Raw genomic sequence first — 24623 nt, 5'->3', positions numbered from 1 at the left:
TTGCTGTAGGGAAGATGAATTCTCCTACCCCCACAATGAAGCGCAAGGTTCTTGCGCACTGACAAGGTATCAGCAACCGTACCACAAAAACAAATCCCACACAAGAGATCCTTTTTAACCAACCTGGAGCTAACTGAAATTTCCAGAGGAGTCTTATTCTGAAGGAGACTCTTACTTGGCCTAACTACGCCAATATGTTATAAACTCAAGGTCCAGAGTGACAGGTTTCTGTTTACGTCTAATCAACAAAACAGACAAATGCAGTACAATCTCACTTAGCCAGAATATTCTATAAAGTGAATACAAGAATGAGCCATATTTTCAATGTTGGTGAGGTTTTACAGAAAATGGTTTTTATGAATTGTTTATTGTTAAAAATCTTTAAATTTTTCCGTTTTTCCACCAGTAGTATCCGCTTCAGCGATACTAAAGGATAATTAAGTACCCTGTGATATCTCGCTGTTTTATTGAATGAATAAAGGTATGATACTGAGTCCAAGTTGGTATGCTCGCTGCCTGACAAACCAATCATTTGAGTGGCCAGATGTTGGGGTCAGAAAAGCCAACAAACTGAGAGGATGGTGGCTTATCATCCTAAAGAAACTTCTCCCCTCGGGTCAATGTTTAAACTTCTTGTTTGTTAGCAAAAGGGGGAAGACAAAGGTGACTGATGTCTATAGACATCTGAAGAGGTCTTATAACTCTTTGTCTTTGGTCATTTGATCTTTGCCTACAGGAATCTGGTCATGCCATTCCTGTAAATCTTGAACATAGCATAGTCATTTCTGTCTGCACTTCCTTATCTCCTCAAGTGATGTAGGTTTCCAGTGAAAAAACAAAAAAGGAGTCTTTGCAAATCTCAGCTATAAGCAAAATTCCTTCTATGATTAACATGCCTACTGGCAGAGTGAAGCAGAAATTTCTAAGATACAGGTTACAGCAGCAAGGGGAATAGAAACAACATGGAGTCAGACATGCTAAGTTTCTCCCTGTTCTAGGTACTAAAATGTGGATGTAGAAAGGGAAATGTAATGAACCAAATATATGCTCACCCTGAAACAATCCAGGAATTATGTTACTAAAACCTCGATGCGAGGTTTTTTAAAGATTGAAACCAAGAGTATAATACAGAAAAGAGGGTTACCAAGTGAAGGTCCCATGTAAATTCCCATAAATCAAGTGTTAAAGTACTTTTGAATTCACACAACACATTAAAGATTTTGTTATCACACTTCTAATTCAGTAAATAAGCAATTTTTCCTTATCCACAGAGTAAGTGGATTGGTCAACTGGGGCTACCATAACAAAACACCACACGCTGAGGGAATTAAACAGCAGATATTTATTTTCTCATAGTTATGGAAGTTCAAGTCCAAGATCAAGGTGCCAGCAAAGTTGGCTTCTGGTGAAATCTCTCTTGCAGATGGCCAACTTCTTGCTGTGTACTTGCAAGTCCTTTTCCTCAGAGAGAGAGAGAACATGAGAGAGAGAGAGCGCTCTGGTGTCTCTTTTTCTTCTTATAAAGACACCAGTATTATGAGGGCCCCACCCTTATGATTTCATTTAACCTTGATTACTTCCCTAAAGGCCCTATCTCCAAATACATTCACAATGGGAGTAGGGCTTTCACATAGGAAGAGGAGTCGGGGGTGGGGGGGTGGGGGGGTGGGGGGGTGGTGGAGCAAGGACACACACATAATTCCATTCATAACATCCACTATCTGGTGAATGAAGAATGAATTGGATTCGATGCCATGAAACATATTATTAATATGACATGATAGTAAATATAATTCAAGTGATGTGGTGGGAGATTATAGATAGGAATGTGTCACTCTTTGTCCACTTTTCATTCTCCCCCTCTAGAGATAGCCAAGTCTCTGGCTAAATGCATGTATCATTTCAACACCTTTGGAGGGAGCCCCATGGCCTGTGCCATTGGATCAGCCGTGCTTGAGGTATGTTCCAGCAGCCACGTCATTCCTCTCATTTCACAAAATGACTACTTCAGCACCAGAGACACATTATCCAAACTCTATGACATCCCATTATTAACGTGAAGAGTTCATTACCACTCCACAAATTTAGATTTCCAGTTTTTATTCTGCCCCTTCACCCCTTTTTTAAGATCTATTTGGGATGCTTGAAGTATTAGATACAAAATAATACATAATACATCTCACAAGCCTAGGAAATATAAGAAAAGCTAGCTGGCTGGTAACACTGACATTTCCTTTTTATATTTCTGGTATTCGATGGATAGTTACCAACTGCCATCTTTGACTTCAGGTTAATTTTGGTCCTTTTCTTTATATATTCTTCCTTCCTTTTTTTGTACAGTTATCAGCTGAAAGACTAACAAGAAACTGAGTTTTATGGGACAAACTACATAATTTAGCTGTTGTTCAGCCCTACTCCATTGATTTTCCCTGGTATCTTATCTGTTAAGTGCCCTTGCTGATATGCACAACAGCACTTGTTTAAGAAAGTGTCAGGTATTACTGAAAGAATGTCCAAGAAATGGGTAACAATGGTTGTTTGTGGGTAGAGAAATTTGGTGGCTGGGGGACAGGGGTCAATGAGAATTATTCTACTGATTTTTTAAAATTTTTTTAATGTTTATTTTTCAGAGAGAGACAGAGAGACAAGTGTGAGTAGGGAAGGGGCAGTGAGACAGAGAGGGAGACACAGAATCTAAAACAGGCTCCAGGCTCTGAGCAGTCAGCACAGAGCCGGACACGGGGCTCGAACTCACGGACCGTGAGATCATGACCTGAGCTGAAGTCGGCCGCTTAACAGACTGAGCCACCCAGGCGCCCCTCTACTGATTTTTGAACTAGGCACATGATTCACCTATTCAAAAAATTTTTAAGTATTTTTATTTTGTTTAAGTATTTTTAAATAAAAATAAGTAAGTAAAAGCTTCCCTTGCTAATTAAAAAGTATCTTCAAATACGATAAAATCACAAAATGAAAAAGTGCAGTCAGGAATGTGTCATTGACTTTGTTTTGTAGACATTGCCAACTTTTTTTTTTTAATTTTTTTTTTTAACGTTTATTTATTTTTGAGACAGAGAGAGACAGAGCATGAACGGGGGAGGGGCAGAGAGAGAGGGAGACACAGAATCGGAAACAGGCTCCAGGCTCTGAGCCATCTGCCCAGAGCCCGACATGGGGCTCGAGCTCACGGACCGCAAGATCGTGACCTGAGCCGAAGTCAGACGCCCAACCGACTGAGCCACCCAGGCGCCCCATATTGCCAACTTTTTAAAACTGTTGTGTCACCTTGACCAGGTAGAGAGGGTATAGGTGAACAAATAGGTTAAAAACATCGAGAGTCATGGATTCATGCAATTATTATCAGCTAAATCTAGATGTAGTATATTGTGGGTAGTCAAGAATCACGGTCTCTGCCATGAGTGGAAGTAGGTGAAAATATTTTTATATCTTCAGGGCCCTCACAGAGCTCCCCTCAGCTCATGAGGCCTAGGCCCTGTGGCAGGACAATTGGGTAATGACAGCCTGTGTCTGACTGAGGGCTGACGAAGCAAAGGTCAGTAAACTCCCAGTGGGGCAAGAACCTGTGACATATCTTTCCTCAGAGAGTTTGTCTTCGTAATCACTGTATCCCAGTTCTCAGCGCAGCCTGGCAATAATGAGCCTCAGGATTATGGAATCTGTGTTATACACTGCACTGAGAAATGTCTTTATCTTTCCTAAATTTATAAAATTAAAAAAAAATTGTTTAATTGAGAGAGAGAGTACAAGAAGAACTCAAAGTGACAGGGAGAGAAAGAGCGAGAGACAGAGACAGAGACAGAGAGAGGGAATCTTAAGCAGGCTCCACACTCAGTGCAAAGCCCGATGTGGGACTTGATCCCATGACCCCAGAACTTTGACCTGAGCCGAAATCAAGAGTCAGACCCTCAAGACTGAGCCACCCAGGCACCCCTATTCTTTCCTAAGTTTTTAACCACCCCTGAAGATGAGAGGGGTTTGGGGAAAGTATTCCCCATACCAAAACTCTTTTGCACCTTACAGCAAATCGTTTTGTAGTACATGGCATGGTCACACTAGACTTTGGGTTCCATTTGTCTGGTCAAGTTTCCATAAAGAAAGTCATGCACATCTGTTCAGTGTTTCTCAGTCAATTTAAAACTTTTTTTTTTTTTTTTTAATGCAAGGCCACTTGGGACTTTTCTCTAAACAGGTGATTAAAGAAGAAAATCTACAGGAAAACAGTCAAGAAGTTGGCACCTACATGCTACAGAAGCTTGCTGAGCTGCGGGATGAATTTGAGATTGTCGGAGATGTCCGAGGCAAAGGCCTCATGATAGGAATAGAAATGGTGAAGGATAAGGTAGGTTTTGATCTGCTGTGCTCTCTGTGACTTCTTGGGGACAGCAAGAGTTAAAGTCGAAAGCATGGTCTCTACAAGGTCACTTCATTCATTCTCAGGGAGAGAACACACAAGGCCAGGGACGCTCAGCAAAGCCCATCAGAGATAAGTAGGGAGTACAAAATGCTAGCACGTCATCAAGAGTTCTAGGGGAGTGAGCGAGGGCATTTGGAACAGGGAGCTGATATTTTTCCTGCCAGAGTAGGCAGAGAGCATTGGTGATGACTGAATATTTAGAATTAGACATATGGGGAAGAGAGGAAGCTATCTGGGGAGGGGCAGGTGACCCGGAGAGTTCATGGAAGTAAAGGAGAAGGCCAGGAGTGGGTTGTGGTGATGGTTTGGGGTGAGGATGTTAAGGATCTATAAGGTTTTGTGTTTGTCTGTTTGTGAATATTTTTCAATCTCCCAAGTAACCAGGCAGGGTGTGACTTTCCGATGACATTCCCCACTGTGACCTCAAACTCAATATAGCAACAACTGTACTTAGCATTTTCCCCCAAACCAGTTATTCCTCCAAGTTCACTGTTTCTGTTTCTTACCCTCCACTCTTCTCCCAGTTCCCCAGCCTCCATGCCAGAAAATAGCCTGGGACTCCTTCTCTCCCTTGTTTCTAGTGCCAAGTCCTGTTGATCCTTTCTTGACCATGTTTCTCAAATACTTCCCTGTGTCTCCGTTGCTTCCCCTACAACCCAAGTCCCTCCCCTCCATACACAAAGTCTAGACTCACTGAGGCAAGCAACAGGGAGAGAATCTTAGCACCAAGCTGAAGAGTCAGACTAACCCCTTTTCTAGCCTTCTCCTAAGTGGCTTCTTGCTATTTGGTCTTAACACAGCATCCTAGTTTAGGATGGTTGATGCTCAATTATTTTAGGGCTTACACCAGACCATGGATATAAGACTCTTCCATTAATGCCACACAGTGGGGCCAATACAAGGCTGGAATGTTTAAACAAGATTTTAAAGCTAAGGGAAGACAACAGCAAAATGAGAGTAAAATGAGACTCGGCCCTCTGGCTCCCAGGTCACAGCATCCTTATCTTCACCTTGTGTCCCAGTCAAGGTCTGTGTTAAGGCTCAGGGGAATCCATCCCAGGCCCCAACCCAGGACTCCCCTCAAAGCTATCTATGCTCCAAAGTCCAGACTCCACAGAGGAAAACCCAACAAGAGGGGAAGAGTTCTTCTCTTTCCCACTGTTCCAAATCTAGCTTCTGTGTGCTCAGAGACTCATGAACAAAAAAGTTCATCAGGACTTCACTTGTCATTGTAAAACATAGGAATCCTCCTAAATGGCCATTGATACAGTCCAAGCTAAATTATGGTACATCCATCCCACAATAGTGATATATGTGTGACATGGAAAAATGTGCAAACTCTATTATGAAAAGAATAAAATAGGCTATACGATACTATCTATTGAATGAGTTATTTTTCTCTTCCTCTGCCACTTGGTAGTTTTAAGCATGGACTCTGAAGGCAGACCACCCAGATTTACATCCCAGCTAGTCCATTCCTTAGTTCCGTTCAACGCCCGCTCAATGCCATTCACTTCCCTACATCCAATGTCACCCAAACTGTTCTCCAAGCGTGGACTGCAAGACTCTCCTCTCTATATCTACCTATGGAAATCTTAGCCTTATTCAAGATCCAGTTCTTCATCACACCTCCTCCCTAAAGCTTGCCTTTGATTCTCCCCTAGACAGGGGCTCCAGGCCTCAGAGAATCCCTGTAGCATCCACTGCCTAAAAATCTCATTTGAAAAGATCTTTCAAACCATGTATTTGTTGATTTGGTTTTCATGTAGAGATAACTTCTTTTCCTAAGTTATACACTTTTGAGTCCAGGAATCACGAAGATGATAAGTATTTTCAAAGTGTTTATTGAGTGAGTTCTGGTCCTGCAACACTTCAGACCGTATTCATGTAATTAAGTAGCTCAGAACTTGCCTTAACGCTGTCCACTGTCCACCAAAACTAAAACCCCCATTTCCTGTTGGTGAGGACATAAATTAGTAGAGCCCTTTAGACAGAAATTTGTGTCAATCAGCATTTTATACACACACACACACACACACACACACACACACACACACACACAAGTTAGTCAACATACAATGTAGTCTTAGCTTCAGGAAATTTCCATGATTCATCACTTACATACATCACCCAGTACTCATCCCAAGAAGTGCCTTCCTCAATGCCCATCACCCATTTTCTCCAACCCTCCAACCTCCTCCCCCACCACATCAACCCTCAGTTTGTTCTCTGTATTTAAGAGTCTTCTATGGTTTGCCTCCCTCCCTGTTTGTTACTTACTTTTCCTTCTCTTCCCTTATAGTCTTCTGTTAAGACTTTCTCAAATTCCACATATGAGTGAATCATATGATATCTTTCTCTGAATGACTTATTTCACTTAGTATAATACCCTCCAGTTCCACCCATGTTGTTGCAAATGACAAGATTTCACTCTTTTTCACTGCCAGTAGTGTTCCATTTATACATTTACCACCTCTTCTTTATCCACTCATCAGTTGATGGATATTTGGGCTCTTTTCATAATTTGGCTATTGTTGATAGCGCTTCTATAAACACTGGGGTACATGTGCCTCTACAAATCAGCACTCCTTTATCCTTTGGATAAATTCCTAGTAGTACTATTGCTGGGTCGTAGGGTAGTTCTATTTTTAATATTTTGAGGAACCTCCGCACTGTTTTCCAGAGTGGCTGCCCAGTTTGAATTGCTACTAACAATGCAAGAGGGTTCTCCTTTCTCTACATCCTTGCCAACATCTTTTGTTTCCTTAGTTGTTAATTTTAGCCACTCTGACTGGTGTGAGGTGGTATCTCAATGTGGTTTTGATTTGTATTTCCCTCATGATGAGCAGTGTTGAGCATATTTTCATGTGTCTGTTAGCTATCTGGGTATGTTCTTTGGAAAAATGTCTGTTCATGTCTTCTGCCCATTTCTTCACTGGATTATTTGTTTTTCGGGTGTTGAGTTTGGTAAGCTCTTTATTGATTTTTGATACCCAACGTGTCATTTGCAAATATCTTCTCCCACTCCGTTGGTTGCCTTTCAGTTTTGTTTGCTTTGCTGTGCAGAAGCTTTTTATCCTGATGAGGTCCCAATAGTTCATTTTTGCTTTTATTTCCCATGCCTGTAGAGACATGTCAAGTAAGTTGCTGCGACTGAAGTCAAAGAGATTGCTCCCTGTTTTCTCCTGTAGGATTTTGATGGTTTCCTGTCTCACATTTAGGTCTTTCATCCATTTTGAATTTATTTTTGTCTATGGTGTAAGCAAGTGATCCAGTTTTATTTTTCTGTATGTCGCTGTCCAGTTCTCCCAGCACCATTGCTGAAGAGACTATCTTTCTTCCACTGGATACTCTTTCCTGCTTTGTCAGAGTTTAGTTGGCCATATATTTATGGTCCATTTCTGGATTCTCTATTCTATTCCATTGGTCTATGTGTCTCTTTTTGTGCCAATAATTTACTGTCTTGATGATTACAGCTTTGTAATACAGGCTAAAGTCCGGGATTGTGATGTCTCCAGCTTTGGGGTTTTTTTTTTTTCAACATTACTTTGGTTTAGGGTCTTTTCTGTTTCCATATAAATTTTAGGATTGTTCGTTCTAGCTCTGTGAGGAATGCTGATGCTATTTTGATTGGGATTGCATTGAATTTGTAGATTTCTTTGGGTAGTATCGACATTTTAACAATATTTGATCTTCCAATCCATGAGCATGAAATATTTTTCCATTTCTTTGTGTCTTCTTCAATTTCTTTCATAAGCTTTTTATGGTTTTCAGCAGATTTTTCACCTCTTTGGTTAGGTATATTCCTAGGTAGGTATCTTGTGGTTTTTGGTACAATTGTAAATGGGATCAATTCCTTCATACCACTTTCTGTTGTTTCGTTATTGGTATATAGAAATGCAACCAATTTCTGTAAATTGATTTTATATCCTGCAGCTTTGCTGAATTCATGTATCACTAGCAGTTTTTTGGTGGAGGTTTTCAGGTTTTCCATGTAAAGTATCATGCCATCTGTAAAGAAAATTAACTTCTTTGCAATTTGGATGCCTTTTATTTCATTTTGTTATATGATTGGTGAGGCTAGAACTTCCAGCTCTATGTTAAACAACAGTGGTAAGAGTGGACATCCCTGTTGTGTTCCTAACCTCAGGGGGATAGCTCTCAGTTTTTCCACATTGAGGATGATATTAGCTGTGCGCTTTTGATATATGGCTTTTGTGATGTTAATGTATGTTCCTTCTATCCCAACTTTCTTGAGGGCTTTTATTAAGAAAGGATGCTGTATTTTCCCAAACGCTTTTTCTGCATCTATTTACAAGATCATATCATTTTTATGTTTTCTTCTATTAATGTGATGTATCACATTGATTGATTTGCAAATATTGAGCCGGCCCTGGAGCCCAGGAATGGATCCCACTTGATCATGGTGAATAATTCTTTTAATATACTGTTGAATTTGATTTTCCAGTACCTTGTTGAGAATTTTTGTGTCCATGTTCATCAGGGATATTAGCCTGTACTTCTCCTTTTTTAGTGGGGTCTTTGTCTGGTTTGGGAATCAAGGTAATGCTGGCTTCATAGAATGAGTCTGGAAGTTTTCCTTCCATTTCTTTTTTTTTTTTGCAACAACTTGAGGGAAATAGGTATTAACTCTGCTTTAAATGGCTCATAGAATTCCCCTGGGAAGCCATCTGGCCCAGTACTCCTATTTGTTGGGAGATTTTTGATAACCAATTCAATTTATTCATGGATTACGGGTCTGTTCAAATTTTCTATTTCTTCCCTGTTTAAAGTTTTGGTAGTGTGTGGGTGTCTAGGAGTTTGTCCATTTCTTCCAGATAGTCCAGTTTGTTGGCATATAGTTTTTCATAGTATTCTCTAATAATTGTTTGTATTTCTGTGGTGTTGGTTGTGATCTCTACTCTTTCATTCGTGATTTTATCTACTTGGGTCCTCTTTCTTTCTTTTCTTGTTGTGACCTCTGGCTAGGGGTTTATAAATTTTGTTTATTCTTCCAAAAAATCAGCTCTTAGATTCATTGATCTCTTCTGTCTTTTCAGATTCTATATAGCTTATTTCTGCTCTAATCTTTGTTATTTCTCTTCTTCTTCTGCCCTTTGGACTTTCTTTGCTGCTGGCTTTCTAGCTCCTTTAGGTGTGAGGTTAAGTTCTGTATTTTATACTTTTCTTTCTTCTTAAGATAGCCCTGGATTGCAATGTATTTTCCTCTTAAGACTGCCTTTGCTGCATCCCAAAAGATTTGGATGGTCATGTTTTCATTTTCATTGGCTTCCACATATTTTTAAATTTCTTCTTTAATTTCCTGGTTGATCCACTCATTCTTTGTAGGATTTTATTTAAGTTCCATGTATTTGGGGGCTTTCCACATTTTTTCTTGTGGTTGACTTCAAGTTTCATAGAGTTGTGATATGAATACATGCATGGTATGATCTCAATCCTTTTTTGTTGAGACCTAGTACGTGATCTATTTTGGAGGATGTTCCATGTGCACTCGAGAAGAATGTATATTCTGATCCTTTTGTATGAGAAGTTCTGAATATATGTGTTAAAACCATTTGGTCCAATGTGTCATTCAGAGCTATTGTTTCCTTATTGATTTTCTGCCTATATGATTTGTCCATTGTTGTAAGTGAAGTATTAAAGTCACCTACAATCATGGTATTATATCTAATTATGTATTTATGTTTGTGATTGTTTTATATATTTGGATACTTCCACATTGGGGGCATAAATATTTATAATTGTTAGCTCTTCTTGATGGATAGACCCCTTAATTATGATATCATGCCCTTCTTCATCTCTTGTTACAGTATTTATTTTAAAATCTAATTTGTCTGATATAAGTATGGCTACTGTAGCTTTCTTTTGACATCCAGTAGCATGATAGATGGTCTCCATCTGCTCACTTTCAATCTGCAGATGTCCTCATGTCTAAAATTAGTCTCTTGTAAGCAGCCTACGGATGGATCTTCTTTCTTTATCCATTCTGATACCCTATGCCTTTTGATTGGGGCGTTTAGTCCATTTAAATTCAGAGTGATTACTGAAAGATATAGATTTAGTGTCATTGTGTTATCTGTAGATTTTGTGTTTGTGGTGGTGTCTCTGGTCCTTTGTGGTCTTTGATGCTTTCCACTCACAGAATCCCCCTTAGGATCTCCTGCAGGGCTGGCTTAGTTCTTGTTTGTCTGGGATAGTCTTTATCTCTCCTTCCATTCTGAATGACAGCCTTGCTGGATAAAGGATTCTTGGCTGCATGTTTTTCCTATTCAGCACATTGAACATTTCCTACCACTCTTTTCTGGCCTGTCAAGTTCAGTGGACAGGTATGCTACTACCCTTATGTGACTACCCTTGTAGGTTAAGAAACTATGACCCTTGTAAGTTAAGGCCTGTTTGTCCCTAACTGCTTTCAAAATTCTCTCTTATCTTTGAATTTTGCCAGTTTCACGATAATATGTCATGAAGTTGACCTGTTTTGTTGATTTTGAAAGGAGTTCTCTGTTCCTTTTCAACTTGAATGTCTCTTTCCTTTCCAAATTAGGGGAGAGCTCATCTATAATTTGTTCAAATAAACCTTCTGCCCCTTTCTCTCTTTCTTCTTCTTCTGGAACTCCTGTGATAGGGATATTATTTTTTCATTGAATCATTAGGTCTCTAATTCTCTCCTCAGGGTCCAGTAATTCATTTTCCCTCTGTTTTTCAGCTTCATCATTTTACATAATTTTATCTTCTATTTCACCTATTCTCTCCTCTGCTTCTTCCATCCTTGCTGTCACTGCGTCTACTTTATTTTTCAACTTGTTTACAACATTTCTTAATCCATCATGACTATTTTATTAGGTCTTTGATCTATGCAGCAATAGATTCTCTGCCATCTTCTATGCTTTATTCAAGCCCAGCTACTAGTCCTATGACTGTTATTCTGAATTCTTGTTCAGATATATCGTTTATATCTGTTTTGAGCAATTCTCTGGCTGTCATTTCTTCCTGGAATTTCTTTTGAAGAGAATTCTTCCATTTCAAGATTTTGGCTAGGTTTCTGTATTTTATGTAAGTTTTAATAGCTTGTTATACATCCTGCATCTGTGAGTACTACTATATTAAAAAAGGGTCATATATTGTCCAAGGTCTGGCACTTTAGGAAGTGTTTTTGGAGTGTGTTGCATGCACTCTCTTGTTGTGACTTTGGCTGCTCTATCCCACTGCTTGTGATGGTGGATTGTTTGCATCTTCCATCAGGTGTTCTTTGCTTTGTTCGTTGAAGTAACCCTAGAAAAAAGGTAAGGGGAGGGGGGACCTTATCCCATCACAAAGAGAAAAATGAAAGGGAAAAAAAGACCAGGCAGAGAATCAAAGAAACTATAAAGCTTGACCAAGAGAGAGAGAGAGAGAGAGAGGAAAATAAAGAAGGAGACACAGAAAAGGTGTAATAATAATAGAGTAAAAATGCCTGATTAAACAAAAAACCAGAACAGAGAGAGAAAGAAAGAAAGAAAGAAAGAAGATAGGTAGATATTAAGAATTGGCCAAAAAATCAAATCAGAAAGTATGAGCCTGATTCCAATGGGAGGAAAGAAAAAAAAGAGGAGGGTAGAAAGAAAAAGAAGGGAAAAAAGAAGAGAAGGAAAGAAAAGAAAAGAGAAAAAAAACAGACTAACATGCAAAACCACAGGACAATTGTCTGTTGGTGCCTGGAACCAGTGGCTGTGCGGGTCTGGAGGAGAGGCCATCTGGTTTGGTCAGCACCAGTCCTGCTCTAGTAGATAAGTGGTTACCAGGCACGGAGGGGTGGGGTTTCATGTAAGCAGGTCCCACCTCCACTGAGGGCCACTGTCCTGTTCCCTGAAGCCCCCCGTGTTGGTGACGGGGAGAAAGACGGCAACACCCCAGTCTCTTCTCCCCGGACCAGGTGTCTCAAGCCACGTCGTTCAGGCAGCCCTCACAGAATCGTGCAGGCAGGTGCTGTAGATTGTGTAGCAAGGCCAGCCCCCACAATCTACAGCACCTGCCAGGCACTCGGCTGGTATTGAAAACCCAATGTTTTAAAGGATCCTGCTCCACAAGGACCTGTTTCTGGGGTAGTGCCACTCTGCCCATCTGACAAATGGTCTCCAGTCCCACAGTACTCAAGGGAAGGGACTGCTCTCTCCCTGGGCACTCTGAGTTTGCTATTCCCCTCCCCGCCACAGGCCCCCACACATGGTGGTGGCTCTGGTCCAGAGAAAGTCAGGCACCCCTGAAAACTCTGATCTTCAGCTCCTATGGTCATTTGCAAAGTAGAGCAATACAGAGAAGGCTCCCTCTGTATTTCTTGTTCCCTGGTCCATGGTGTGGAGAGGTTTTTCTCTCGTCTTAACAAAACCACAGAACCACAATCCACAGCTTCTCTTTCTCTCCCTTTTGTCACTCCACAGAAGGGGTCACCTCCCCTCCATTCCTACCCCACCTGTTTTATCTCTTCAATCCACATACGTGCACCTCTGCCCCACCAGGCTGTCTCCGTCCACCTGGGGAGATGTTTCTGTCACTCCACAGACTGTATTCCTGGGTATTCCAAGTGTTCTGACCTCAACACAGCTGTGTCTGAGGGAAGCAGGAAGCCCAGGTCCCCCTACGTCTCTGCCATCTTAACTCCTGCCCCTAAAAATCTATCAAGATTTTAAATGTATGCCTTTTGAGCTGGCAATTCCTCACCTAGAAATATGTCCTGAACAAATATTCACGGAAGTGTGTGAAGATATAGATGAGCAGGGTTGTTTGCAGGACTGTTTACAATCATAAAAAAAATGGAAATGACATAACTGTCCAATGTTAGACGATGAAACAAATTACTCTACCAAAGAACTGAAATACTAGGTAACCTTTAAGCTGAGGTCCAAATAAGATGACATGGAAAGATGTCCATGATATATTGTAAATTGTAAAAAGCAAATTGAAAGACATTATAAAGTATGACTTCTTTTTTTTTTTTAATATGCATAGGGATGTATTTGTGCAGAGAGAAAAAGAGTCTGGTTCACATGAAATTATCAACAGGAGGTGAACCTAGGAGGACGATTGGGGGAGTGGAACCTCCATTTTTCCTTTATGTACTTCCATTCTGGTATAAGGCTTTATTCTCCATAACCATGGATTACTTTTATAATTACTTAAATGCTGATTAACAACAACAGCAACAAAGATAAACATGAAGCTACATTCCACACCCAACGAGAGGTCCGTTACTAACATTCCCACTTGGTTATCAAGCAGCTGGGACATAGGCTTGAACACGGCGCCTGGGCAGGCTGTCCTGGGCTTTGCCGCAGAGTTTCCAGCCCTGCTTTTCTCTGCAGCATGCGTACAAGATGTTCAGTCATAGCAGCTGAGGCCAGGGGATGAGAAAATGGGCAAGGGAGCAGGGAGGGGGCTGGCCCAGTCCAGAGGCTAAATGTCACCTATCCAGATCCTCACTAGCCACCAAGGCCCCAGCTTCCCCGCAGCTTCCCTGCAGGAAACCTTTCCAGAGGGTGCTGAGCGCCCTCTGACCTCTCATTATTCCCACACCACGTCTGCCCACTTTATGGCTCTCACAGTTTACCTCCATTATTTTGTCATATTTTAGTCTTCCCTGTCTACTAGATGAGAACATCAGCGACAGGCAGGAGTGTGTGATGACATTTCAGGATCAATGAGAAGATCCTGGCCTTGTCCCTGATCCCAGGTCCTCATTACTAGCACTCTGCAAGTTTAAATATGATTTTCCTTATCTTCAAGCTTTGAGTCAGGCAAAAATGTGAGCATCTCCAGGAGGTGTGGCCTTACTCTATGCTGGGACACTGAGACTTAAGCAAGAATGAAGGTTTGGGGGACAGTGCGGGGAGGGGATGTGTACCAAATTTAGAGGTAGGGTAGGTAGGAAGCCCCGAGGAGCACAAAGCTGGGACCCCTGGAGGGAGCTCTCCTCTGCCTCACAAGGATGGCAGGAGCTGGTCCACGAGCCAGGATCAAGCCTCATGCATCTGAAACCAGAGAACCAGACCCCTGCTGATGTCTCACCACAGCCGTGCCGCAGAAGAGAGACCCGCGGCGGTGGCCGTGCTCAGCACCCAAGACAGGATTGCAGCAGTAATTCCCAGGGTGGGCACCTGCTGGGCATTTTACAAGCCCAGATGCCTAGGCCTGCCCCAAGTCTCCTCATCCCATAGGCTGAGCCTGAGCCCCGAATGTCTGCGGTTTGAAAAGACCTCCAGGTCAGGCAGATACACAGACTTGAAACGACTAAGTCAACAGGAGGCATTTGTAATCAGGCTCAGAAGACAGACACATAGAAAGGGCACCGGCCCCCAGCCCAGTGCCACCAAAGCAGTACTGGCCTGTCTGGACCCCCAGGGAGAGACCAACTTCAGATACCTGGTAACCTGAAAGAGCTTCTTGCCCCCCACCCCCACCCCGAAGTGCTTACTTTTCCTAACCCTGGAGGATTAAGTGTTGGGGGAGAAAGAGCAAATTCCACAAGCCAGGGAGATGAGACAGTCTTCCCACCCCAGCCGCCCAGGCCAAGCTGTGGCCCAGGGAAGGCCTGGATTGTTCCTGCCCCGGTATAACTTTGGAGCCATCTCCCGGACTTTGAAATGAGCCCTTTACATGAGCAAAACAAAGTGAAGAGTTGAGAATAAAGCCCCCTCCAAATCTGGAAAGAACCAAGCTCCCGGGATAACTGTTAGCAGAGCTAAGAGTCACTGGCCATCTGCATTCGCCTTCAGTTTTATTTTTGAGAATTTGGGATGAATTGGAGTAAAAACTAATATTTATTGCTTGAGTTGCTTTTTTCTCTCTCTCTCTGATAGATGATGTCTTTAACAATTCAAATCCAAATAGGAGATATTTTTGTTTGCAGATGGGTCGCCAACCACTTCCCCAGGAAGAAGTAAATCAAATCCATGAGGACTGCAAACACATGGGGCTTATAATTGGCAGAGGTGGCATTTTTGCCCAGGTAAGAGTAAGACCGGTCTTTACCTACCCCTTTAGTTAGGCGTCTCCCTGATGTCCCAGTGCTGGTCACTTTGCTTCACCACCCGGCCCCACTTCCTCTGGGCACAAAGCTCAGGTATTTTCAAGAGAAAAGTGCAGGGAGGCCTTCAGACCACTAGAGGGCGCTGTGTCCAAGAGGTTTCATTATGGCAGCTCTCCGAGGAGGGTCTTAGAAGGCACAAAAAGATGCACCCGCAAAGCAGAGGATTTCCAGTATAGGTCACAGTACAGTCATCACAATCATGCAATAACTAGTTTGTCTCCTGTATGAATTGGTTCTAATCCTGTAAAAGCAATGCTAGTCCTTCTTAACCCAGCCTTGGGCTCTGACTTTGAGGACCCTAAACCTGCTGGGACATAGTGGCCACTGTGCCCAGGAGCAACCTGAACGTGCTGGCCCAGGTGACCCTGCTAGACAGGTGGGGAACCACACTGGTTGGGTCCCTAATGAGAACCCAGAACCTGCCACTCGCAGTGCCCTTCACCCTGAAGCTGGAGATGCAGAGACCAGCTCTCCCTGCTTGCTTCCTGGAAAGGCCAAGTACAGCCCCAGTCAGGTGTGGGCCCTGGTGTGACCCTGCCCTGTGGGCATGCCCTGCTGCTGTCACTGGAGCCCTCTCCCAAATCTCTTATACCAGCGGGGCCCTCCCCCTGACGTGGTTCCAGGGCAGAAATTTAAGATTTAGGGTAGCTCTTGCTCCTCCCTTAATTTTTTTTTGTCCTTTGTCTTCTTTCTTTCCCATTTTCAACGTCAATCATTCTTCCCAGTTTCCCTGCTCCATTTCTACTTCTCTCTTTAGTTCAGTGAACACTCTTGCCTCCTACTTCTCCGAGAAAATGGAAGCTCTTAAAGAAGGTCTCTGTAAACTCATCTGTCCCCACCTCCATTTTTTAAATTTTTTATTTATTTTTGAGAGAGAGAGAGAGAGTGCGTGTGTGTGTGTGTGTGTGTGTGTGTGAGAGAGAGAGAGAGAGAGCAGGGGAGGGGCAGAGAGAGAGTGAGACACAGAATCCAAAGCAGGCTCCAGGCTCTGAGCTGTCTGAGTGGGACTCGAACCCATGAACCATTAGATCATGACCTGAGCACAAGTCGGAAGCTCAACCGACTGAGCCACCCAGGCGCCCCAGCCCACATTCATTGTTTACTTCCTTTCTGGAAGATTCGGGGAATGAGGAGTCTCTCCTGTTCAGATTTAGATCTTCTACCTGTGCTCTTGACCCTTGACACTCTCTACCTTTGTTCAAGGGGACATCACTGTGTTCTTTTGTGTCTATAAGTTTTCCTTAACTTCCCCTGAAGCCTGTTAAGAAATAGCCCCCCAAAAAAGTCCATCAAGCAAAACCAGAATGAGCACTTTTGCTGGGAGAGTCTTGATACTTTTTTTTCCTTGACCTGGTCACAAATATTTTTCTGTACAGATCAGAGCAATTTAATGATGAGAAATCCTAAGACCTGTAACTTATCAACATGAAACAACTGTTTACCTACTTAGTTATTTCTTAGTTATATGGAAAACAATTAAGTGCTAGACAGCAGTTGCTACGCTGGATACGAAAGTTATAATGATAAATAAAATCCAGTCACTGGAGCTGGCAGGAGAGAAAGACATAGAAAGAGCAAATTACAGTACAATGTAGTAAACTCATGGACAGCTATAGAAAGGGGTATTACAGGAGGAAAGAGAAGGGACTCCCAGCCCAGACTTTCTAGCTAAGCTGAGCCTGTGTTACACAATGAGATAAACACTCAAAGCATGTATAGAAACGTTACAGAGGGCAAAGAGCTGCGGGGGCACTAGTGTGATTGAAGCAGAAGGGAGGCAGTGAATGGTAATAACACAAAACCTAAATGCTTGTCACTCTTGAAAACACTTTGCATTGACACAGCGAATGCTCTCAACCAGCCTATGAAAGAAATACTATTATTCTAATGTGACCGATGAAGCAAAAGGAGCACAGAGAGGTCAGGTAAATTACCCCAGTCACACAGCCAGTGTGTGGCAGAACCAGGATCCAGACTCAGGCGGTCTGATTTCTGAATCTTTGCTCTGAAGAGAAGAACCCAAGGGGGCAAGCTTGGGGGCCTTGAGTGTGGGGCGGGGGGGGGGGGGGGGGGGGGGGGGGGGGGGGTGGCTGATGGTGCTGCTTGAGCTCACCCGTAGTGGAGCTGTGGTTTTAAGGTGGCAAGAATGAGTGCAGCTTTGAACATGCTGCCTTAAGACAGGAGGGCCTTCCTGGAGAGACCTTTTACTCTGCCTGCCTCAAGTATTTGTTAGTGGGCTGCAGGTTATAAGGAAATTTAATTTTATCTGCCATTTTCTTCTGCCTTTGTTTCCCATATCACATGACCCTCCCCTCCATAGCGAGGTGGGGGATGAAAGCTAGAAGGAAATGGTAGATAAAATCAAATTTCCTTATGACCTGCAGCCCCCTGACAAATATTTGAGGCAAATACAGAGTATTCTCCAGGAACTCCTTAACGTCTTAATGCTAATGATTTGCTAGAAGGAAAAACAACCTTAGCTTGACAATAGCAAGGCCCCTGGCATCTTCAGAGTCCTCTTTAGCATATGAAAGTCTTCTTGGAAACCTCCTTTTTTTGCCTTTACCTCCCCCAACTCCATAGTATGTAACCAGTCACTCCTTACAAGCCGAGCACAGCTCTTTCTGCCCACGGTCCTGTCCCCGTGCTTTAATAAAATCACCTTTTTTGCACCGAAGACATCGCAAGGATTGTTTCTTGGCTGTCAGCTCCAGACCCCCACCAACACTTCAAAACCCCATCAGCTCTGGCTGGAGTGCTGTCAGAAGGTTGACAGAGGCAGAGGCCAGACTGCAGTGGGTTGGGATGGAGGGCAGAGTGAAAAATAGTGCCTAATAAGCATTAACCAGTCTTTTTAGTAAGTTTGGATGAAAAGAGACAATAGCATTCGTATGGTAGCTAGAAGTGGGGGTGGGGGGGTCGACAGATTTGTATCTGGTGTGGTTTGAATTTGTGTTAGCAGAGCTTTACGTCTGCTTGTTTATAGGCTGAGGAGGATTGAGAAATTGGAGATTTAAGAGAACGGGATGCTTGAGACATCGTTGATGCGGGAGCATAAGGCAAGCTAAAGGAAAAGCACAAGCTAGCACACACCCCACCCCCACCCCTCAACCCCACCCGGCATGTGGGGTACGTGTAATATTCCTCAGGAGCTCCTGGCTGCCAGAGAACAAAGGAAAGGACAGAAAACAAATGGTTAAAATGATAGGATTTCCATCAGTACTACTATCTTAGTACAATTACAAAAAAGGGGGGCAATCTTATCAATACCCTAAAGTCCAGGACCCCCCCCCCCCACTGTCTTAATGCTTTGCAGGAGGAAAAACAACCTTAACTTGACAATGGCTAGGCTTCCAGAAATCTATGAGCCTTTAGCATATGGAAAATCCCTTTAAGAAACTTCCTCTTGACTTTACCTCCCCCAACTTCACAGTATGTAACTGGTCATTCTTCACTCTTCACCTTTTTGCACCAAAGATGTCTTCAAGAATTCTTTCTTGGCCGTCAGCTCCAAACCCCACCATCACCCAAAACCCCATCATCTTCAATGCAAGACGGGTGGTTTTATTAAAGCACAGGGAAAGGACCCATGGGCAGAAAGAGCTGCACTGGGGTTGTATAAGATTTTCTATCCTGTGGAGAGGAGGGTGATGTTAGGGCTCCAGGGAATTGAGTGTATAGGCTTCTAGAGTTTGCTTTTTTTCTTGTAAATCATTAAGACAGTTGCAGACTGAGGGAGACTCACGTGCTGCCAGACTGTGATATCTATCAGTTAACCACTTGGTTTTCCTTTTCTTTTGTTCTTGCCCAGTCAGGAGTGCCTGAGGAAAGTCACACATTGTGCTTTGCCCTCAGCTTGACTTTTGCTCCCTCAGCATTTCCCCCTGAACAATTCTGACCCTTAAATCTTTACGGTTGTTGAAGGCGGAAGGTCTTATCTTCTGTAACTTCTTCCTGCTGAGTGGGAGCATAGAGACATTTCTATCTACAGGTCAACATTGGTCAGTCAGAGAATGTATAGGAAAGTTATGAAGGACAGAGGCAGCTGAATCCAACATGGGCAACATACATGAACCTCCTTGAGTAGAAAGGATCATCTGTTGGCTTGAAGATATTGTAGCGATGGAGTCTTGGCACCAGGAAGGGAAACATGGGAAAAAATAGCAAAACATAATTAAATAACAAAAAGCACAAATAAGAGTCCTTTGGTAGTGGACAAAAATCCTCTTCCAGTCCAGGAGTATAACCAATCATGAAAGGCAAGAGAGGGATCATTTAAAATGCTAATTTGAGTATTCATGTCAGTTAGAAACCCAGAAATATTTTTGTGACAATCTGGAATGTATACAGAGCTTTCTGTAGCTATGAGAGCACGAGCTCCCCCTTGTGCAGCAGTTAGAACATCTAATGCCATTCTGTTTCGTAGAACTGTTTTATGCATTTGGGTTATTTCAGTGTGTAATAATGTAATGCTATTTTGAGAGTCACTTAAGGCTTTAATTGTATAACAGTTCATGTTAGCCATCATATAGTCTCTGTTTTGTTTAGTAAGCAATCAGGTAATTAATAAGAGGTGCATTTTATAGAAACAAAAGAAAAATATAGGTTAATGGTTGGAGCAAATTACAAGCCCAGTGTCAAAGTCCCGAGCGCTGCCAGTGAGATGTTTAGATGTAGGCTTGAAGCGTCCTCACATGGAGCCTGATGTAAGGCTGGAACCCATGAACTGTGGGATTGTGACCTGAGCCAAATCCAAGGGTCACACACTTAACCCACTGAGCCACCCAGGCACCCCATGAATTGTTCTTTTAGTTGTATGGCCCTGGGGGGGTACATAATACGACCCAGTAGGGGCCTTCCCATTTCAGATTTAAGTCTCCTGCTGTATTAGATTTCCACTCTTTTAAATAAACCATGTCCCCTGGGTTTATATGGGGTCAGTTGCTCGTTACTGTCAGATCAGGTTTAGGGAGGATATGGTTTGCATATTCATTTAGAGCTTTATTCATTAACCTGGCTTCAAGCGACTAATTTAATAAAGCACTATGGTCTTTATCTACTTATAGGTCTATAGTGAAAAAAGGCCTTTCATATACAACTGTTGGGGGAATCCATCCCATTTTCCAGTTGTTCAAACAATCCTATGCCCATGGGGTCTTGTTATTATCCTCAGAGAGTGACAAGCAAGAAAATTGTCTGTCTGTGAGCTATTGTGGCAGTTTCTTTGAAATTTACCTCAAGTTGTCCAGCATCAATTCTTAGGGCTTTTAGGAAAAAGATAGTTTTAGTGTTTAATGACTTTAAGTCAAGAGAATAGAAGATTAGAAATCTTAGTTGGAGAGCCATAGCCAAATACGTGAGGAAACCAGAAGAATTCAGGATCTAGTCTAGTTTACAATAAATAGTGTTAAAATTTAATATCTACGGAGATGTGTTATTGAAACATAATTTTTCTCTATAATTACCCTCATTTTCATAGATAGCAAAATTAAGACTAATTTGTTTGTAAAATGATATACACAAGCTCAGCAAGTACAGTGATGGATCATAAAGATCTTTTAAAATTTGCTTTGCTGGAACTTTTCGTAAGGAATCTCGACTGAACTTTTAGTAGCCCCTCTAGGCAGAAGCCAAGCCAAATACAGGCCATCAGACAGGACTGCAGTACCTGCAGATGTGGGCAAATTCCTCTTCTCGAGGTCCCCAAATATCCTGAGGTTCCTGCACCTGCCAGGAAGTGACCTTCTTTACTCACCTGGTGAGGCTGCTGTAAACAAAGTATCAGGCCAACATTTCAAGGGGATTTATGGCTCCTTGTTTCATGAAGTCAACCTTGGTTCCTTAAAGCTGTCTGGTCATAGCTGAGTCTATGCATGTCTCTCAAACATGACATTCCAGTCAAAGTCTGGATAAAATGACCAACGTATCCAGTGGTGTCCTGTTACAAGGAGAACAGATGCTTATTGAACTTAATGCAAATAACTGTGATTTTGCCACGGAAGAAAGAATACTCACTGAGACTTTTTGAATTTCAGAGCGTTCAGGTAGAAAGAAAAGTTAAATGCTTCAATTTGTTTACAAAGGAATACTTGATCACATTTCTGTATTTCATGGATATCTTAAGAGAAAGTTTCCTTAATCTGGAAGAGCAAACGTTAGAGAACCAGCAATGTTTAAAACCAGAGTCACAAAAACCTATCAATCACCATCTTCTTCAGTTCATTTAGTTCCATGTTACTAATTCTTAGTCAGTTTGAATGCAGCTTTTCATTAGTTCTGGAAATTCTTACCCATTTTAGTTTTATGATCTTAAAGATATCAATATCACACCAAATACGTAAATCAGCAAATTAACACAACAAATAAAGTAAGCCTAATTGGGCAAAAAGACTTCCTTTACAATTTAAATCTTGGGGAAGTTTGTTTAAAAAGCTCAGAAAGAAAAATAAATAAATAAATAAAAAATAAAATGAAAAGCTCAGAAAGAGGTTTTTTGGGTTTTTGTTGTTGTTGTTTCAGTTCAGAGCCCACTTTAGATCCTCTGTCCCTTTCTCTCTGCCCTTTCCCTGCCTGCACTCTCTCAAAAAAAAAAAATGAAAACATTAAAAAGAAAAAAAAAAAAAGAATTTCTATCCTGTGGAGGGGAGGGTGATGTTAAGGCTCCAGGAAATTGAGTCTATAGGCTTCTGGAGATTGTCATTTTTCTTTTAAATCATTAAGATGGTTGCAGACTGACGAGACTATCATCAGTTAACTGATCTCTATCAGTTAACCATGTTTTCCCTTTCCTTTATTCTTGGGCAGCCAGGAGTGCGTGAGAAATGACACATATATCACACCTGGGGAGAAAGGGTTACAGGGTGTTAGTTTGTGCCTTTCCCTCAGCTTGCCTTTTGCTCCTTCATCAGGAGTATCCAGGGCCAAGGGCACAGGCAGAAATTTTGGAGTTAAATAGTAAAGACACCTAGTTCTGTTCACCTTCAGGCGGGGATGGAAGAATGGATGTGGGAGCAAACAAGTTTATAGAAAGATCTTTCCTGACAGCTTCTGAGAAGCATGAGGCAAGGTTGTCTATGAAACAGAGTGAGAGGCGTAGGAGTTGGAGAAAATTGAGAAGGATGATAAAGGTTTAGAATGGGGAAGGAAGCTGACAGAAGACCAGAGAAATTTCTGAACCAGCAGAAGTTGGAGACTGAAAATCTAATGGTGTCAGTCTCCCCAGCAGTAAGGTTTTCTCCAACACTTCCCGCCTGCCATGTTGGAGCCGTGTGGTTCAATCACAGCTTTGACCAAGGTTGGAACCTGTGTGTGTGGGTGCAGCAGCAGAAGGTGGGGTGCACACGAAATGAGGGGGCAAGTGAGAAAGTAGTTCCAACAATCAACGACACTGGCTGGGCAGGAAAAGGGAAGACACTGAGTGGGGCAAAGACCTGAAGCTATGGAGGATTGAGGAGACTGAAGTTTTCATGAAAAGGGTAGATGTCATGGGAGTCAGAAATTGGGTTATCCCTGGCAAAGAGGAAGCTCGCAGCACTGGCCTTGGGTGGGAACCGATGCAGAGATGAAGTTTCTGGGAGTTGTGGCCATCAAGAAACTGAGATGCTAGTTTGTAGGGCTGTATCCGGGACATGGAGGTCACCCTCAGTGCCTGCAGAAATGGAGTGTAGATCAGTGCCTAAGACCTCAGTGAAAGAGGTAGAAAAACCAGGAGGTGAGCAGATGACAAAAAACGGAAGAGGGGCAGAGCCAGATGGTACCAGAATTTTTATGAGACTAAAAGATGAATGGCTTGGGTATGGCATTGGGAAGGAAGGAGACCAACCCAGGAGGGAAACGCAAGAAATGTCATAAAAATAAGGTTTTAGATTCTTAGCTTAGTGCATTTTCTCAGAGTTATATTTGATTCTAGGATGATCTGCTGCTCTATTTTCCTTTGTCTCCCCAGACCTTCCGCATCGCGCCCTCGATGTGCATCACTAAACCAGATGTTCATTTTGCAGTGGAAGTATTTCGGTCTGCCTTAATCCAACACATGGAGAGAAGAGCTCAACAAAATTCTTAAAGATAAAAAACCATAAGCTTCAAGAACTTCCCACTTATGTTCAAGGGTTAATTTGAGGAATTCAATTATATAATTGGTATATGTTGTCCAAGACATGGTTGACTGACTACCAACCACATTTGTTACCAAAGCCCCTATTATCTAGAGACATCTGTCCTTCAGGAAGAGATCTCTATCCCTAGCTCAGAGAATGAATCTTAATTAGTTTAGGTTAGTAATGGTAATTTAATTTCATTTTGCCAGCAGTTGGTTTATGCATGACATCTGACATATTTGGGGACAATAAATCCTGAAGAAAAGTATTTTGATGGACATGACTTCAGGCAAAGTTTTCTTTATCCTTCATTCTTCATCATCAGAAGACACGTCTTCTTGAACTGGGCATCTTATGTCATGATGGAACTGCTCAAATCATGTCAGCCATTTTCAGGCCATGAAGACAAAACTTCTTTGCTAGGGTTGGAAGGTAGAAACAAGCCGAGTCTAGGGGCGCCAACATTGGCTCAGGTCATGATCTCCCAGTCCATGGGTTCAAGCCCCACATCGGGCTCTGTGCTGACAGCTCAGAGCCTGGAGCCTGCTTCAAATTCTGTATTGCCCTCTCTCTGCCCCTCCCTTGCTCATGCTCTCTCTCTCTCTCTCTCTCTCTCTTTCAAAAAAATAAACATTAAAAAAATTTTTTTAAGAGAAAGAAGCTGAGCTTTTAGTAATGTCAATGAGCCACTGACTTAGCCAAACCTAGATTCTTACCTTGGACCTTCTTGCTATATGAGATAATAAATTCTTTGTATTACACATTTTTGATTTAAGCTTTCTATTATTGTAGCCATAAGCATCCCAAGAAATGATGCAGAAGATATCCTAGGAAGATAGCCATCCCCTTCGTTTTTAACTCCATTAAAATATTTATCAGAGCCTTCTTCTCAATTTCCACTTCCATCCCCTCACCCTGAACTAAACCCTTGTTACTCCTATTGCAATAGTCTCCAAGACCAGAATTTCCCAAACTTTAGTCATTAGAAAATGCACATTCATCATGTTTT

The 24623-nt window shown here is 42.2% G+C and overlaps 1 protein-coding gene across 1 annotated transcript in view; it reads left to right on the top strand.

The window, feature by feature from the left end:
- The window catches only part of AGXT2 (alanine--glyoxylate aminotransferase 2), a 41678-nt gene extending 17796 nt beyond the window's left edge, over positions 1 to 23882 (top strand). The window contains exons 11-14 of the mRNA XM_078444834.1: positions 1867 to 1958; positions 4211 to 4360; positions 15339 to 15437; positions 23464 to 23882. Of these exons, the coding sequence (XP_078300960.1) occupies positions 1867 to 1958; positions 4211 to 4360; positions 15339 to 15437; positions 23464 to 23580 (458 nt within the window). The 3' untranslated portion in view covers positions 23581 to 23882. The remainder of the gene's footprint in view (positions 1 to 1866; positions 1959 to 4210; positions 4361 to 15338; positions 15438 to 23463) is intronic.
- Positions 23883 to 24623: the final 741 nt, after the last annotated feature.

Source organism: Panthera onca, chromosome A1 (genome assembly GCF_046562875.1).
Source record: "Panthera onca isolate mPanOnc1 chromosome A1, mPanOnc1 haplotype 2, whole genome shotgun sequence".
Taxonomy (NCBI): domain Eukaryota; kingdom Metazoa; phylum Chordata; class Mammalia; order Carnivora; family Felidae; genus Panthera; species Panthera onca.
The sequence above is the reverse complement of the archived record's forward strand: the minus strand, read 5'-3'. Positions and strand labels throughout refer to the sequence as shown.